Source organism: Rhododendron vialii, chromosome 1a, assembly GCF_030253575.1.
Source record: "Rhododendron vialii isolate Sample 1 chromosome 1a, ASM3025357v1".
NCBI lineage: Eukaryota > Viridiplantae > Streptophyta > Magnoliopsida > Ericales > Ericaceae > Rhododendron > Rhododendron vialii.
This window is the reverse complement of record NC_080557.1, coordinates 14,669,651-14,689,585: the sequence shown is the minus strand read 5'-3', so window position 1 is coordinate 14,689,585 and position 19,935 is coordinate 14,669,651. Positions and strand designations below refer to the sequence as shown.

General features: G+C 39.2%; 1 protein-coding gene across 1 annotated transcript; it reads left to right on the top strand.

The window, feature by feature from the left end:
- The first annotated feature begins 7,994 nt into the window (after positions 1-7,994).
- Positions 7,995-11,308, top strand: LOC131305857 (beta-amyrin 28-monooxygenase-like). The gene is made up of 3 exons (XM_058332438.1): positions 7,995-8,958; positions 9,397-9,584; positions 10,964-11,308. The coding sequence occupies exons 1-3, from the start codon at positions 8,016-8,018 to the stop codon at positions 11,261-11,263; spliced, it is 1,431 nt and encodes a 476-aa protein (XP_058188421.1). The 5' UTR covers positions 7,995-8,015; the 3' UTR covers positions 11,264-11,308.
- The last annotated feature ends 8,627 nt before the right edge of the window (positions 11,309-19,935 follow it).

Genomic DNA, 19,935 nt, shown 5'->3' with positions numbered 1-19,935 from the left:
TAAGCTTGCAGGGATAATCATTCTCGGTAATACCCCTCGCATTCTTTAAAAAAGCTCTCTTTTAGGGGGAGCATGTATTAAGGGGACACAACAATAAACACCCGAACACAATTTTCTTCCCCTATTCTTGTCCTATTCGGCGCCGCATCCCCTATCCTATCTCTATTCGGTGCCGCATCCCCTATTATCTCTCTTTCGGCGCAGCAATTCAATCAATTCGGCGCACCATTTCAAACAATTCGGCGCCGCATCTCTATCCCTTATCCTCAAACACTTCTCTCATACTCTATAAATTCAACAACACTCTCTCTATCTCTTCATCTATCTATCTTTCCTTCTCTCTCGGCCTAAATCTCTCATCAAGCAATGGCAAACATACCGCAAAGGTTACCGTTTGAGTTTTACGAAAGAGATGCCGAACGAGCAGAGTTCAGGTTGTTTATCCAAACCATTTGGATGCAACTCTTTATCTTCATTCTGCTGTGTGCGTTACTTACCATGAGAATACCACCATGGTTCGGATGGAATGTAAATGTGGATACTCTGTGGTATTGGATTGGCATTATAGCTGCCGTTGTAGCAGCCATTATTCGAGAATACGAAAATCAGGGACGCCAAGCTCTCAATGAACGAAGATAGAGTGCTACAGGGCAAGAGCGGCATGGTGCTGGAACCATGGCCCTATTGTTTTTCTCTTTTTAGTTTTTTTTTATGATGTCACAGGGGGAGAAAAAGCCAAGTTTTAATTGATCTATCTTGCCATTTTGGGCAAATTTAAAAAATTGCTTGCTATGATCTGATGATTATTGCTATTACTCGTTGATCATAGATAACTGCTTTGGTGCATGTATTAAGGGGGAGATTGGCATAACTCCTACTTGAATAAAAACTATCATTTTGTGTCATCATCAAAAAGGGGGAGATTGTTGAAAAATGTATGCATTATAATTTGTGAAAATTTATATGCATCTCTATTAATTATTTTGATGATTAATTCAATGATATTTTTATTCGGCAAATACAAAATTATCGAAAAGTCGATTCCCGAATTAAATATTTTCGTGACCTTGAAATATAGCATAAAGTCTCTTGGATTCATGATTTATATTTACAAAGACTTTATTGAGCTCAATACATGCTTTAACGGTTTATTTAGATGAAATTGTGAGCCACAGGTTGACGAACCGGCTGACAAGCCGGCTGTCTGAACAGAAAGCTGTGACAACCGGACGACCACCCGGATGACCACTCTATCAAACGGCTAGTTTCCAACGGCTAGTTTCAAACGGCTAGTTTCCAACGGCTAGTTTCAAACGGCTAGTTTCCAACGGCTAGTTTCAAACGGCTAGTTCCAACGGCTAGTTTCCAACGGCTAGGAAGCATATGGATGGCTATATAAGGCATCAAGAACTCATTAATGAGTATATACACAAGCTACAACATTCCATATTATTGCAAGAGCAAATTCTCAAAAGATCAAAGCCAAAAATTCTCATTGTTCTTCCACTTTCATATTATTCTTGAGAGAAAATTTGTACAAGTCGTGAGCGATAATTTTCATACCTTCTTCACATACTTGTATTTCCTAAGTGAGTGTTTGAGTCAAACACTTGAAAGCTTAGAAGACCAAATTCGGGTTGGAATTTGGGTGTTATTGTTTTTGAGAAGTTTTCGGAGAAAATTCTTGCGGTTGTGCTAGCTCCTCGGGAAAGCTAGAGGCATTCGGTTCTTGTAAGCACCCGCAAGACTTACAAGTTGTAATCTTTTAAAGATTAGTCTAACCTTCAAGTAATTGCTTTAGGAGAAGTGGAGTAGGGCCGGACCGTGGACAAATCCGGACCGAACCACTATAAACGGGTTCTATCTCTCTATCTCTCTATTTTGATTGCATACTTATTGTTTGCATATATTGTTAGAGATAAATTTTTATTGGTAATTATTACTAGCAATCCTATTCACCCCCCCTCTAGGTTGCATAATTTGGGTAACAGTTCATATTTTACATCTAAAATTCTATTTGTTTCTTGGATGATTTCAATTAGATCATTTGTTAAGTAAATACGTTAAGTATGAAGTTTGATGTCGGAAGTATTTGCATTGAAAAAGTGTAAGTAGAAAGTTTGAAGTCGGAAGTATTTGGATTGAACACGGGTAGGTACTTAGAATGTATGCTGAAAATTTAATTGGTCTAGAAAGTTTTATAGATAGAGGAAAATTGAGATGGAGTTGTAAGTGTTCAGCCTTTTGAACTCTCATAATGTGCTCAACATATTTTGCTTTTGTTGCACGGTTGTGTAATGTCATGTCATCTTTAGATAGCTTGGGGCTTCGAGGGAGGTGCCTCCTTTAAATTGAAAATTTGTGCCTCTATTTCTATGATCACCATTAAGAAGACCCTCAAGGAAGGGAATTGATATCCGTGCCCAAACATATGAGTTATTGTAATCATATTAGTTTCGACTCTATTTCTCATATTCATCTTTCTTTTAATTTTTCTTGGTTTTCAGATCAGTGATTAACTAATTTTGTGGCATTGTATGTTGAAGCAAAAAAAAAACAGTAGGTAGTCATTGTCCTGACCCTTTGCATATATGTTTTGGCGGAAGTTAGGGCAGCTGGAAAGAGCATGTCATTATGCAGTAGTTTAATTCGCCTTAGTTGTGACTATACTTTGTCCTGAAATTTAGATAGGTTTCTTTTTATTGGTTGTTGTAGATTGATTTTTTTTTCTTATATCTACTTAGTTGAATCTAATTAGATGGATATTGTTTCAAGCTTATTTAAGATAACATTAAGATCGTGATCGAAATCCGGGTTTGTTGTTGGGTTGGTCAGAGGAGAGGGTAATTCCATTAAGTTGTGCTCATAAGGTGTTGCATCGTGCCTTCAGGCACAGACAATTACTAATATAATGATAAGAAAAATAAGACATAGCGGTAGAAGAAGAAAATAAATAGGTGGCTTTCTTTTTGTGAGAGCAATTTTCCAAAGGGGTTATCTATTAGATTTTGGAGGGCTTATGGACTCAAAGCCGTTGGCGATCAAGATCACTGGGTGCGGTGTATGTGCGACTCCACAAGTGATACTTAGAATGTTTTGAGAATTTACTTCGTTTAGATAAGTATATCTGTAACTACACAATAATTATACTGATTTGATTCCTTCTCGTGATTTTACTCATTCTGGGGTTCGTCACATATATCTTTGCATTGTGCCATTGATTGCTTGCATATATATAGTTTTTGCTGATAGTTTTACTTAGTGATTCGTTTTCATTCTTTTAGGGGTTTTACGGATTGTTAGAAAACCCTAATTTTTTCAATGTTAACGCGATGTCTGAACTTAATTTACATACCTTAATCAACTGGGCTCCTCTTGTTTAATTCCGTCAAATTGAAGACTTAAAGCAGTGATGTGTCAGGTTTTTTGTGTTGAGGGCCATGGGAAAGAGAAATGTTAGGCTTACAACAAAATCCTACATCAATTTTGCTTATATACAACTGTTTATACAATCAGTGATGGTCAAGTCTTATAGTCTATATAAAAGTATTCTAGGGTTATGTTTTAGATACAATCAATAATACATTAAATTTTTTTTAACACCACCATCCGCTAGAACACAACTGCTATCCACCACCACCATCTTCTAGCTCCACCCTCTCCCATCCATCCTTTGCCATGATGATCAACCACAATAAAATGAAATGAAGCCATGAAGTCACCACAATAAATTGAAAAATAAAAAGAAGTTAATCTATGGCTCTGTCACTTCTCACCTTCCCAATCTCACCACCATTCTTCATATCAAATCGTTTCATTGGCAATCTAGAGACCTTTTAGGGTGGAGGAGTACTGGAGTAACTCAGCACCGGAACTTCTAGCATTGAAATCCTTGCGGCGCTAGCTACTCCTTCCATCTAATACTCCTTTGTTCTAATTTATTGCTTTCTTTTGGAGATTGCAATTTCTAAAGACGTTGTGCAGTGGGTCCTGAAGGACCCAACCACAACCCGACGATCATTGATCGCCATGATATTGAGAAAACAACAAACCAAACATATCCGAAAAACAGGGTGTAATTTACTCTATCATACCGTATCTTAATCAGGGTGTAATTTGGCAACTTGGAGATCTTTTGTTTTTTTTTTTGAATAACGAAAAAGAGTTTTATTAAAAAATAGAGAGAATAGTACAAAAAGGAATACAAAGAACAAACCAAACAACTTGGAGCTAATAGTGATTTATCTATTTGGTTGGAGACTTGTTTGACTATATTTTGCACCCAACGTTGTACATCTTAAAGTTAGAGACTTGTTTGACTCTAGTAGTTTTGTCTTGGCGTATGGATCTGCTAAAAGACTATCTCCCGTCCCAAATTCTTGAGTCAATTCAATCAATTCCTATCCCCTTGCCCCCTTCCATTGACACACCGGTTTGGGAACCAAATAATCAGGGAGATTTTACCTTCAAGTCAGCATATAATTGGCTCCTTATCCAGACTCTCATCCCCCCAATTGCATGCCTAGCCTTCCTTGGCGGCTGCTATGGCGGCTGAAATTACCCTCCAAATTAAAAATCTTTCTATGGTTTGTTTGTAACAATGCTTTGCCAACCATGAGTTCTTATTTCACCGTCACATCCTCAACACGGCACAATGTATATTGTGTGGACACTCCACTGAATCATGGTCGCATATTGTATGGGAATGTTCGGCGTGGAGTTCTCTATGTAAATTTGGCCCTTTTGCAACCAAGCAAATATAAATTTGGCCCTTTTGCAACCAAGCAAACATCTGGTTGGTGCAAGCTCTGATACCACTTGTCACGATGCGCGCCAGCTGAGTTGCTAACCATTCACCTAACCACCTAGCTCAAAAGGTTAATCTCAAGTAGTTATACAGTAACTTGTCGCGATTCATAATATATGGAATCAACTTTCCGTACACTACCGATGTGGGACGACCTACTGTATAACTTGAAATTAATCTTTTGAGCCACATGGTTAGGCGAATGGTTAGCAGGTCAGCTGGCGAGTGGGTCATGACAAAACATCCAAGAACAATTAATGCTCTTTTCATGCATGAGATTTCCAGGATCTCCAATAGCTGCCAAAAGTCATCAGTGGCTGCTCAAGCAAATCCGTTCTTGACTTTGGCCAAACATCACCGTCACCCACATGGGTGAATTCCAACAAAACAAACAGAGAAATCAAACCAAAACCAAACAACGAAAACGAATTAGAGAGACCGAGATATATGTAGTTCGGCTTACGGCTGTAAACCTACTCCACGGGCAAGAAAATGAGAGACGATTCCACTATGTGAAGAGAACTATTGTCCGAAGAGCAACAATGGTGACAAACAAACAAAGCTCTCACAAAGAGACACTTGATTACCAATCCCAAATACAAGTTCTCTCACCAAAAATCCAATTGGGATCTCTCACCATAGACTATCTCTAATCAAGTCTCACAAAATTACTGCTAGGATTTTTAACCAAGAGACACAGAAAGAACAAAGTTCCACATATGTTACCGATGTCACATAGATACAGATTTGAAAAATGGAAAAAAAAATCTGAAATACAGCATCACACCCGGTACGTACTCCACCTTTAATTTTGTATCCCAAATTTTCAATTACGCAAACTTAGACTTCAAACATTTCAAGCTTAAATGATAAGCACCCGTTAATGCAATGCAGGGTGCGATAGTATCTAGTTTTAGTTAATTTTATTGCTTAATTAGTTGCTTCTTAATTGCGTTTACTCATAAGGTATGTTTTTAGTGCTTTCAGGTAAATCGTGTGAATAAGGCATATTTTGACATCATCCATGGCCCGAGTGCGTCCAAGTACCCGAGGAACCAATGAAGGCCCTGTCGGCCCCTGAAAATCTGTTTAAGTACGGAAAAATCACTTTTCAAAAAAATATCGATTTTCGAGATAAAAAATAGCGGTAATTGATCATTGAATTTTTCTAAGAGCAACTTCAAAATTGCAAGGTTTTATTCAAAGATTAAGGTCATGTTTTGAGCCATTTATTCGATAGAAAAGTGTGCTGTTTTTTGTTTTACACTAAAAACTGGGGGTCAACATTTTGATTGGATTGAAATCTCAAAATTCTAGTAATGCCATTGTTTCCAAATGGGGGGTACTTCTTTATTTTCATTAAATAAATTAAAATAAAGAAAAGGTAAAAGAAATGTTTAAAATGCAATCTTTACTTACATTTAGAGAATGAAAATAAGATGCTGTGAATAGGGCTGCAAACGAGCCGAGCCGAGCCGAGTTTTAGAGTGTTCGAGCTCGGCTCGGCAAAAATTTAGTTGGCTCGAGCTCGGCTCGAGCTCGTGACGAGCTGCAGGACTCGAGCTCGAGCTCGGCTCGATATGTATTTACGAAGCTCGAGCTCGGCTCGTTCGGCTCGTTTATGAAACAAATATATATAAATATATATATAAATAAATATAAATATGTAAAAAAATATATATAAATATATATATAAATATATATAATATAATCGAGCTCGCGAGCCAATTCGAGCGGAGTTTCGACTAGCTCGAGCTCGGCTCGTTTATGAAACGAGCCCAGGACTCGAGCTCGAGCACGTTCGTTTTTGTCCTGAACCGAGCCGAGCCAAGCCGTTATCGAGCCGAGCTCCGAGCCGCTCGCGAGCGGCTCGGATCGTTTGCAGCCCTAGCTGTGAAAGCTGTTTAGTGCTGTGGAAGCTGCTGGGAGCTATGAAGCTGAAGTGCTGAAGATAAGAGGCTCGGCATTGATGGGAAGGGAAATGATCCATCGATGCCGAAGTACTTAGAGGTCCAGTTCCTTACCCATCTCGGCATCGATGGGAATTATTATGTTGCATCGATGCCGAGGCCTTTAGCAGCAGCGTAAGCCCATTGCCATCGATGCCGAGGGCCTTAGGGGCGAATCTTCAGAGCATCTTGCGGTATATTTTGCGCGTGGATCCCCAGAGTATAAAAACTTGTGACATCATTTTGTAAAAACAAGTAGAATAGATTGAATAGTACAATTTTTAGATCTATAATAGATTTTGAATCTTTTTGCATTGTTCTTGAGTGTTCTTCATTTTCAGCTTTAAATATTTTAATTTTTGACTTTAGTTGTTAGTTTTTGATATTGTCGCTTTAATTAAAGTTGTTTCTTTACTCCCAATCTATCATAATCTCTAATTTTCTTCTAGTCTTGTTATTTCATTATGTTAAGTAGATTTTTGCTTGCTCCTACCTCAATAGATATGGATGAGTAGTTTTGCAAGATTAGGTCATGGGGTGATTAACACCTCATGGCTCAAGTAGAATTGCGTTTTTCACCATAAAGTTTAAACCTTTGCTTTCGATCATTGATGTGGGGTTCGGGTTTATTTGTCAAATCGCTAAGGTGTTAATCTCTTTGATCATGTGTAGGTAGGAGCATCGCCTACCTACCACACATGATGCTTGGAGCTCTGTCGCACGAGGCATTTGCTAAATAAATTCTAGAGCTAACTTGGTGATCGAACCATTCTATTTTCCGATTCGGGAACCTTAATTGTGTATCCTGAATTGCGTATTTAGGTGAGAAATGCAGTTTAACTTGAGTCGTGAGTGTTAGTAATTCCTAGACCTAACCTGTCTTTTATCTTAGTTTATTCGCATTCCAATTTAGCCCTTTTCATTTCCACTACGCACGTAAAACCAAGATGGCTGTCTTAAAGCCGAAAGTCCTTACTTGCATCTACAAATCCGACCAAGCCATATAATTATTCCCTTGGGTACGATCTCGGATTTCCGGATTATCATGCTTCAACTGACGTATTAGGCCCTACGCTTGGGGCGTTATCTCTTATATCGGAGCGAACGAAGCATTAAACCACTATTTTTTTTTTCCTTTTTTCAGTGCATAAATGCAACCACATTGGAAAGCTGATTTTTGCCTATAAATTTGCTTCTTCCCCTTACAAAACACACACACACACACACAAAATAATCAGAGAGCACAAGAAATAGCAATCATGGAGCTATTCTATGCCTCTCTCCTGGCCTTCTTTGTTCTCTCTATCACCCTATCTCTCCACTTCCTTTTCTACGGCAAAACAACCGGCTCCGGTCTCGGTAACCTCCCACCCGGCAGCGCCGGGTTCCCGATAGTGGGCGAGAGCCTTGCGTTTCTCTCCACCGGATGGAAAGGTCACCCCGAGAAATTCGTCTTCGATCGCATAGCCAAGTACTCGTCCTGCGTGTTCAGGACGAGCCTCTTGGGCTCTCCCATGGTCGTATTCTGTGGGGCGGCCGGCAACAAGTTCCTGTTCTCCAACGAGAACAAGCTCGTCCGGGCCTGGTGGCCCAGCTCCGTCAACAAAATTTTCCCGACCTCGTCGAAGGAAGAGGCCATCCGGTTGCGAAAAATGCTCCCCAACTTCCTCAAGGCGGAGGCATTGCAGAGGTACGTGGGAATCATGGACGGGGTCGCCCAGCGACACTTTGCGGCTGACTGGAAGAACAAAGACCAGGTGGAGGTGTACCCTCTCACCAAGCACTACACGTTCTGGATCGCCAGTCGATTGTTCATCAGCGTCGAGGAACCTGGCCATGTGGCCAGGTTCGAAGACCCCTTCACCGCTTTGGCAGCGGGGATAATATCTGTCCCCATAGACTTGCCCGGAACCCCATTTAACCGGGCGATCAAGGCGGCTCATTTCATCAGGACGGAACTGGTGGCGATTATCAAGCAGAGGAAGCAGGATTTTGCAGAGGGAAAGGCGTCGCCCGCGCAGGATATCTTGTCGCACATGCTTTCGACGAGCGACGAAAATGGAAAGTTCATGCACGAGGCCGACATTGCTGATAAGATCTTGGCGCTGTTGATCGGTGGCCATGACACCGCTAGCTCCTCTTGTGCTTCCATTGTTAAGTTTCTTGCTGAGTTGCCTGAGGTTTACGAAGGAGTCTACATAGGTAATTCTCATTTCCTGTCTTCTCTCAAAGTTCTCATTTTTTAATTTGTGCTTGCCTACAGTCTACCTATGTTTTCGCTGCGGTTTTAAATCACAGTATCAGGAGACATATAGGTATCGGTATTACAGCTATATATCGGATACGTGTAAGTAAATAACGATATTGGATGTCTAAAATCCCGCAACATAACGACGAATAAGAGATGTAACGACTTTTATTTAAAAGCTGATTTTCACAGCTTATTATATATACTTGCATGGTGGGTTTTCTGTACGAAATTGAGAATAGGAAAAAAAAAATTTATCACATGAATTTTCTAATTTACCTGGAGACTATGAAAAAAAATTATTAACATATAGCAGTATTTTGTTTGAAGAATAATCAAGGGAAAGTAGCTTATTGTGATTTGATGTACTTTTTTTGACTTTGCGAGAACAGAGCAAATGGAAATTGCAAAATCAAAAGCAGCAGGAGAATTGTTGAATTGGGATGATATTCAGAAGATGAAGTATTCATGGAACGTGGCATGTGAAGTGATGAGGCTTGCTCCACCACTCCAAGGTGCTTTCAGAGATGCCATCAATGATTTCATGTACAATGGTTTCTCAATTCCAAAGGGTTGGAAGGTAATTATTATTAATGCATATTAATGCTTAAAATTGAATCGTTGAAAATGAATAAGGGACCCAGGACAAAACGGCCTCATAACAAGGAGCGAACGAACAGACATGAACACATCCCGATAATCGTATGCCACCTAAGGCCCAAAGGAAGTCTGCAAGAGACAACAGAAACCAAAACCAAAACCAAAACACGAATGGATCCCGATAATCGCATACCGTCTAAGGCCCAAAGGATGTCGGCAAGAGACCAACGAAACCAAAACACTGATCATACAGCAAAAACTGCAACGAGGAGAACCCGAAAATTGCCAAATCCTAACACTAGAACCCCAAAAACTCTATTTATATTAAAATCTACTCCCTCTGTCCCCATTCTTTTGTCCCAATTACCACTTTTGGCTGTCCCAAATTTTTTCTCCCACTTTAGAACTAAATGGCTAAAAATCAGAGAATTTTCCATTTTACCCTTCCAAATGTTGTCCCCATTCTTTTGTCCCAATTAGCACTTTTGCCTAAATGTTTCAAGGGCAAATTGGAAAATCCAGTGATCATACATGGAATTATCATGTTCCCTTAATAAGTTAGAATCTCGAAAAGGGACCAAAAAAGTGAGACAGAGGGAGTATTAAAAAGAGTTGATGAAAATTGATCTGTAAACAAGTGGTACCCACCCGATAATGATGAAAATTGAAATTATATTCTTAAAAAATAAGTACTTATTTTTAAATCTGGAACGGAGTCATATACCCAGGTTGTTATTGCTGTTTAGAAAGGGATCTTTGCTTTTTAATGAGTCAAGTACCATTGGCCTGCAGACTTTTTGTTTTTGTTTTTTGAGAGAAGTAATTGATGGGAAGATCTGATAGGAGGATCGAGCAATAAGTCTTGGTTGGTTGTGTATGTAGCTCTCATATACTATTTTAGTCTATTACTAGATGAGAGCTAGACAGTTGATATGAACTTTGATGTGAAGACTCTCTCGCCACCCCTCTTTCCCTAAATCTGAGCCATCCAAAACTGCAATGGACGGTCTGGATGTGCCAAGAGAACAGCACGTGGTATCCACCCGACAATGAAAAATTCTTCGGTAGGAGGAGCAATAAGTCTTGGTTGGTTGTGTATGAGAGCTAGACAGTACTTTTGATGTGAAGTTTCTAGCTAGGCCTGCATGTTGACTTTGTCTCCGTTGTGCTAAGGTTTTTATTTTTAAATTTTTTATTTTTTATTTTACGAGACAAGTCATTATTTCAAAAAATAAGTAATTATTTTCCTTAACGAAAGGGCCTTAATTATTTGCTCAATTTACATGTCGTCTACTTAAAAAGCTGAAAATTATTTCATTATATAAGTACTTATATTTCCTATTCTATATTGATATTCAGATATATTGGAGTGTGCATTCAACGCACAAGAATGCTGAATTCTTTCCAGACCCGCTAAAATTTGATCCCTCGAGATTCGAGGGGTCTGGACCGGCTCCGTACACATTCGTGCCCTTTGGCGGAGGGCCGAGGATGTGCCCTGGAAAGGAATACGCTCGATTGGAAATACTTGTGTTCATGCACAACTTGGTGAGAAGGTTCAAGTGGGAAAAGGTGATTCCTAACGAGAAGATGATTGTCGATCCCATGCCTATTCCTGAAAAAGGTCTTCCAATCCGCCTCTACCCTCACAAGGCTTAGACAGAATAACTCAGATATATTTGAAGGCTAAAACTACTCCTTTAATTCTACCACTATTGCAGTATTTCAGTTTCAATTAAAGTGCTTTATCTTTGTTAAGTATTGGAAGGGAAGCTGTTTTGCTTGTGAGTCATCTGGCAGCAAGTGGAAATGTATTTTATTGGGCCCGGCTAAATACAACTGTGAATTTAATACATGCAGCCAATTCATAAAATTAAGGGAATCCAAAAATTTCCTTTTATGAATTGGCTCCAAGTAGTAAATTCGCAGTTGTATTTAGCAGCACCCATTTTATTTTGTAAAATTCAAATGAAGTGAATGAAATTAAGCAAATGATTATCTTTGGGAAATTTACTTTCACTCTTTTCCATGACGCATTTAATTAATTGCTATCTTTTTTTATACCTATTTTGGGTCAAATCCTTGTGCTACTAAAGACACCGACGATGCGCCTACCGGCACATGGGGCCCACTCTGGATGTCACTCAAATAGTCCGCAAAAATTGAAAGATTGGATCGAGCATGTACACATATCCAATCAAGCTGATTTTTCACGTGCCCTTTCTTCTTTTTCTTTTTAAATTAAACGGTTTAGATTATCTATGCGGAATCGGGATTGCCCGCATTCCGGTACATGCACACACCATGGATGTCCATAGCAGTTCTGGTTTTGAAGTGCCTTTCAAAAGAACACTTTTAAACAGTACAAGGGCTATTATTTCGAAGACCGTTAATTCCATGCATCTGTTTTAATCCGCAAATGAACTTTGCAGCAGTTTTTTTTATATCTCTTCCTCGGCTAACTGCTTCAGATTTCTATTCTTTGTTTGTCCCCATTTTAATTTGGAGGAGAGGGTGGTCAGTTGTGTTGTAACGAATGCTATGAATGCAAGTTAAGAACGAGAAACTGAAAACTAAACAAGAAATCACAAAGACACAAGATATACGTGGTTCCCCAAGATGGGTACGTTCACGGGCGAGGAGAGAGATGATTCACTAACCAACGTGAAGAAGAGATACAAAGAGCCGGCTGTAATCCGTAACTCTAGAAATACCACAATATGAGATCCCAAAAGATAATTCTTAGAAGTCCCCCAAAAGCCCTATTTATAATAGGCTACAAAACGGGAAAAACATAATTAACTATAAGTGGAAAAAAACGAAAGAGGCTTTGAACAATAAAAAGTGTAACAGCTTCTCGTGCCTCTTCACCGGAACCTTAACACGTCGTCGGGAACCTAATCTGCAAAACAGAGAAGGGGTGAGCGCATATTTGCCTCTCGTGGCAAAGGCCCTCTGCTTGCAACCAAATTGAGTGCTAGAATAATAATACCCCAAACGTAGGGCTGAATTGGTTGAAAGCATAATAATACCCGGAAGTCCGGGGTCGAATCCACAGGGAGCGCATCCATAACTCGGTTCAGAAATTAGCTTGCATAGAGAGTTTTGGCGTTAGGACCGCCAACCAAACTTCAGCGTTGAGAGGGCCAACTACAGAATTTAGTTAACTGGCTACTTAACCTATCTACGGCTTTTTAACTGGAGATTAAACTAAAGGCCGGGTTTAGGGATAACCAACACCCATAACGCAAGGATGAACTCGATTCTTCTCTTCCTAACAAAAGTGTTAAACATGTATAGGAATTCTTTTGGTTCAGTTTGACAAACACGAAGAAAGACATAGCTCGAAGCATCAAATGTGGCAAGTAGCTTAATCTTTGCCTACACTCGATCAAAGAGATTAACACTTCTAAGTTTTGATACATAAAATCGGCCCTACACTACAAGAAAAATGAAAATTGGTGACGAAAAAGTGGTGACGAAATTTAATTTCGTCACTAAATAAGTATATTTGGCGACGAAAAATAAATTTGTCACTGTTTTAACAACTTCCGTGACAAAATAATTTCGTCACTAATTATACTTGTTTAGCGACGAAAAAAATATTTTCATCACCTTTGTTGACGAAATACATTTTTCATCACCGAAAGCTCAAAAAAGGTGACGAAATTATTTTTCGTCACCAAAGATAATCATTTGGTGACAAAATATATATTTTGTCGCCAAATGAGACCAATTTAGTAACGAAATATTCTTTTCGTCACCAAATGCTTAACTTTGGTGACGAAAAATAATTTCGTCACCATTTTAACTCTTTCAGTGACGAAAAATATATTTTGTCGTTAAATGGGTACCTTTCATGACGAAATTTATGAATTGCGCTTTGTCGCTAAATATGTTTCGGACATAACTCTTTCCTAAAAACTCCGATTGAGATAATTCAAATTGGGTTTGAACAATAACTCAATTGCCTACAACTTTCATGCTTATCAAAATTGCTAATTTTAACATTTAAAGGTTTAAAATTACATTCGAAATATATTTCATTTTAAACATATATGTTATATATTAGATATTTTAAATATTTATTGAAAAGTGTGTGTGGTGCAGTTGGTTTGGGTTTATGTGAAAAACTCAAGGGACTCGGGTTCGAAACCCAGTAGGTTTAAGAAAGAAGGATTTTTTTTCCCATATGAAACGTCTTTTGCAACGAAAACTTTCGTCACCTATTTCTTATATTGGTGACGAAATTTTCGTCACCGATGTGACCCATCGGTTACGAATTTTTTCATCGTCAAACAGCACAATAAGCGAGGGAAAAAATTTCGTCACCAATTATTCACTTTTTGGTGACGAAATATTTCGTCATCAAAAGGCATTATAGTTGACGAAAAATAGATTTCGTCACTAGGTAGGAATCCTCGACAACCTTTAGTTGACAAATTTTTTTCATCACCTATATTATTTGTGACGAAAAACATGCAATTTGTGATGATTTTCATTCGCCACCCAATGTAATTTTTCTTGTAGTGCTAAGTCATGTTTAAGCTAGAAAATGAGATTTTACAAGAGAAGATCAAGCCACAACCTTGGTTATGGGATGCTAATCATCCCATAACCCAACCTTACTACACTACTCACTCATATTGAAAGAAAACATGAAATGAGCAAGGGAAAAGGTAAGGAAAATACCAAACATTGATTAAATACGAAATAAACACAAGATCCTCGAAGAGAATGAGATTCCTTACAACTTTAATGAAGGTGAATTGCTTCAGAAGTAAATGGATCGTACTTGAAAATCCTCTTCAAAGCATAAATGAAGAGAGGGGTGGGAGCTCCATTAATGGAGGTGGAGAGAGAAAGTGCAAAAGTAAAAGTGTCCTACAATTCGGACAAGGGATGGTATATATACCCCTTTTACAAAATATTTACAAAAATGCCCTTAAAATGTCAGTGCAGGAGTGAGGGATCGATCCCTAGTGAGAGGGGGGTCGATCCCTGGGGCACTAGATTTGGCTGCTGGATTGGGGGATCGATCCCTGGGCAGAGGGGGATCGATCCCAGCTGCTTCTGGATTGTGCTGGGCAGTTTTGTTGCTGCTGTCGGCCTCCGGTTGCTCCTATACTCCCTCCATTGCTTTGGACACTTCGTTTAGGGTTCGGAATGACCTTCTAAGGCTCCTCACATACATCAAGCACATCCGGACTCCTCTGTGGGTTATTAGAAGCCTTGGAAAACACCCATATTTACTCCGAAAACCTGTCACTCAACAAAAACACACATTGCACGCAATATCAAACAAAAACGGACGAGTATGCATGCCAGTGTGACAAAACGAAGTGAGATAAGCCTATCAATTTACAGTATTCAAGGCTTATCACCCTCCGATGCCTAAGTTAGTATCACGTATTAGCAATAAACCCTAATTATCAATAGGAAACTCGTATAATGCAAAGTGTTGCGTATTGCGTACCTTTTACCTTTAGGTTCACCTCATATTTATAGATTCATAGATGCTTGCAGCCCAAGCATCCCCGTTGCCCTAAGATTCCTATCTCGTATAGGAAACCCAGGATATCTTGGATTCTCGTTCCAATATCAGTTCATTACCTTAGTCCTTTTAGGACTCTTTTCCATAACCGACCGAACAAATCATTCCCATTGGATATCTTTCCCAGATCCTATATTCTTGGGATCTCATTTCTTAACGAAATACCACTATTCTGAACCCTTCCAGAGTGTTCTTTGCATCTGAGGCTGCTTTTCCCAAATTTCTCCTCATATTCGGCCTTCTCATTGCCGAACAGGCTACTTGGACCAGTGACTTCATATGTCACTGGTTTTTTTATCTAACCCTTGGTCCAATAACTTCTCATGTTTACAGGTCCGAGGCTCTGCACTGACTTCCTGGACTATTGACTTCTCATGTCACTGGTCCCTATCACCGATCACCATATTGCATGGCGACTGTCCCAATCGTATCTATACCATGGTCCCACGTACCACGTGTTTGGGCCCTCTTTGAGCCTATTTGGGAATACCTCTCTACAATTGCTCCCCAGCTTTACTCGTTATTTTTACTCAAATGACGAGCAAAGCTTCCAAGAACCGAGCAAATTCATTCTGTTCATGCACCTTATTTCACAAAATTGGTGCAACTTTCATCATTAATCCAGGCAAAACGTCTCATTGTTTGGGCTGGACAGGATTTTTCTACCCTTACTTTTACACGTGGCACTCTTCATATTGCCTACATTGTTGCTAAGTTTGTTCGTACTTAGCAATGACCCTAGGACATTCCGCACTTTCGCAATTTTCTCTGTATTTAATCATTGCTTTGGCCCAAAGTTTTCTCGTACTTAGCAAATTCCCAACAATGTTCACTACCCTAGGAATATTTGTACTCATCCCCAATTCTCGGCCGATCATGGCCGTTTCGGGTATTACTCAATGTCAAGTCCTAAGTACATCTGGATTTGATTTAGATCTCATTCGTTGCCAAGGCCTAGGTTTCCTCCACACCTAGCCTATCTCGAGCTCAGCTCGCATCAGAGCAATGTTCATTGCTCTGGCCCCAAACTTCTTCAAACTTCTTCATGCGTGGACCTTTGTCTGACAATCTTCGCTTGTCATGATTCAAGCAAAGTTCACTGCTCGGGCCTCAAACCTTTCCGTACTAGGGTCTACTTTTGACATTCTTCGTTGTCATAGTTCAGGTTTATTCATACCTATTTTCAATTTAGCTTGTAGTCACCCAAGTTTACGTGCTTGGTATTGCCCAAGCTCAACAATGCTCAGCAGATTGTGTGTTTTTTTCGTACACAGTTAAGTATTTCGTACTTAACTTTGTTCGATTGCTCTTCAAGTGTGTTCGTACTTGGATAACCATCTAAGTATTGCTCGCACTTTAGCTGTTTGTTGTATGCATCCAAAGTGGTCACGTTCTTGGATCAACTACTAAGTATATGCGTACTTAGATAATGTTGCATGTTCACGTATGCAACCTTAAGTATTTCGTACTCGGAAAAATTTTCAAGTGTATTTATACTTAGATAAATTTGCATATTCTCATATGCTCCCCAAGGTTTCACGCACTTTGGTAATATTCGTAAGCATATTCATACTTAGGTAACTCTGCATGTTCTTGTATGTCACGCCCTCAATTTTCAACATAAATAATAAACACTTTTCATAAATAAAGTCATCGTTGTAATACAAATAATCCCCCAAAAGACATTACAGTTCACTATTCTCAAATAAAATTTAAATATTTCATTTCTGGCTTAAAGGCCTTAAGTCATCAAAATACCAGTATCCGAAGGAAATATGATTACAATTTACAAATAATACCTTTCAAAAAAAATGCTCTTTTAGATCTTTTGCTATGAAATCCCTCTTGAATACCCTTTAAAGGTTTGGTCACAAATGCATAACAAACGCTTCATGCCAACTTCATTTGCTTGTACCTGAAAATGGTAGGGTTGAGTATATGCCCAATGGAGAAATCTATACTCAAGTTATATGAAAATGCGATGAACCATGCATTTAGAGTGAATGAATAACGACAAATATGCCCAAAGTACATATAATGGATTAGGGGACCTGTGCGTCCAATGTCCATTCCGGCATCGCACTAATTCGGTGGATCCGTGGCTTTCTTTTACCATTCCAGCATCGCATCAATTCGGTGGATCTGTGGCTTTCTTTTATTATTCCGGTATTGCACCCACCAATTCGGTGGATCCGTGGCTTTCTTCTATGATTTCGGCATCGCACCAATTCGGTGGATCCTTGGCTTTCTTTTATCATTCCGGCATCGCACCAATTCGGCGGATCCGTGGCTTTCTTTTATCATTCTGGCATCGCACCAATTCGATGGATCTGTGGCTTTCTTTTATCATTCCGGCATCGCACCAATTCGGTGGATCCGTGGCTTTTTTTTTATTATTCCGACATCGCACCAATTCGGCGGATCCGTGGCTTTCTTTTATGATTCCAGTATCGCACCAATTTGGCGGATCCGTGGCTTTCTTTTATCATTCCGGCATCACACCAATTCGGTGGATCCATGGCTTTCTTTTATTATTCCGGCATCGCACCAATTTCGGTAGATCCGTGGCTTTCTTCGTATTCATTCTATTTCTTGTTTCTCATTTTACATTCCTTAATGACCTCATGCTCAACATATGACCAAATCTATATCATTCATAAAACTTGCCACACGATCTCGTTGTATCCACATATCTATTGATCAATTACGTTTCAAAGCAATCTGAAATAATCAACCATGCCATAACATCAACTAGTAGATAAGTATACACCTTTCCCTTAAGTACATCACACTACCCTATGTATCGTACCAACCCATTACAACTCAATGCCATGCTGCAATGTTCATATGCTCATTCTATTACATAGACGACGAATAGATACCGTGCTCGTAGGGTTTGACACGTTTCTTTTGTACAATTAGAGTCAAATGACATAGATTTACCAGTGAATCATTTTGAGATACGAACAATCTAGTTTGGAAATGATTTTGATGTAATTCAAGAGTGTTCAGAGTGATTGAGGTTCAAAATATGGAAGGACGAACACTACTGAAAATTTTCAGGTAGTACATGTACCAGTACAAACCAAGGTACATGTACTAACTAAACAAAATCGAAATTTCTTTGACAGTACATGTACCAATACAAACCAAGGTACATGTATTAGCTGGGTTTCACAAGACGATTTTTAGATTTCGAAACGCATTGATCCAACAACAAACAATGAACCAGGGCAGGATTTAAGCATACTATGAACTCATAAACACATAACAAGAGCAAGAAATCTCTACCTCATGGGTTTTGAGCAAAACCCGACCGTTTGACCAAGTCAACCGAGATTCCGCGTGATCCGATCGTAATTTTTCTTGGATGGATTGAAAGCTCTCGCTCCGTATAACAACTTTAATTCTTGGACTTTATCCGGAATCACGCCTCAAGTAGATCAAATCGAGGAGATAAGATGAGGGAGTGTTTTTAGAGGGAGAAAAGAGAGAGACGAAAAAGAGTTAGAGAGAGAAGGTGTGTGTGTGTGTGTGTGTGTGTCTGGCATGGGAGAAAGAAACATATGGGAGGGGAAAAATTATCCCCTACTCCCCACCCTCACACATATATCAACATATACTAATGCATTTAACACTTGCAACCCTCTACCAATGAATCTATCAGATTAACCCCAAATTAAATAACGATGACACAATTTGTATTTCCACGAGTTACACCTTTACTAATAATTATAATGTTTCTTTTTCTTTTTCTTTTTTTTTTAAAAAAGGGCCAGAAATGCGAGTCTCTACATTGTATGCTCCCCAAGTTTCACATACTTGGGTAAAATTCCTAAGTTTATTTATACTTAGGTTATACGCTTAAGTTTTGCGTACTTAAAAAAATGCCCAAATATATTCATATTTGGCAAATCTATGCATGTTATCGTATGCATCTTAAGACTGCCTAAGTTTATTCATACTTAGATGAATCTGCATGTTCACGTATGCAACCCAAGTTTTTCGTACTTGGGGATATTCCTAAGTGTATTCATACTTAGGTTACTCAAATGTATTCATATTTGGGAAAAGTGTTCATATTCACGTATGCATTCCAGGTTTATTCATACCCGTCCAAATGACCAAGTGTATCCATACTTGCATATTGTCGTATGCTCCCTAAGATTGCACGTTCCTGGGAAAAGGTTTAAGTTTGTTCGTACTTAGATCCAAGTAATTTTGTACACGAAAAATTTTTGTATGGACCCATGCTCTGGTCCCCAATACGAAGGGAGGAGAAAGAACAAGGCCTGGCTTCGTATTCCAGCGTAAAAAATTGCAAAAACAGAGTGTTTCACCAAAATCAGCAAATTTTATTCATAATTCAAAACTCAAGGGGGCGTTACGCATACCCTTTGCAACTGGCAAAGATTAAAAAATAAGGAAATTTTATTCGTAATTCCCACACAATCACGATGTGCATCCTAAAACAGAATAGAAAATAGAGTGAAGTCTGCTAAACGAAGAACTTCCTCAAGTTATGGACATTCCAAGGCCTTGGCACTGGTTTCCCATCCAGGTCCGCCAACTTATAAGCCCTAATGCCCACTATCTCTGTTACTCGATATGAGCCTTCCCAATTGACCCCAACGTACCCTCATTGGCCACATTAGTGTTGCCGAGCACCTTACGAAGCACAAGGTCTCCAACACCAAATTTTTGTGGGTGGGCATTTTTGTTATAGCTTTTCATCATCTGCTCCTAATATGATGCCAAATGCACCAGAGCTCTTTCT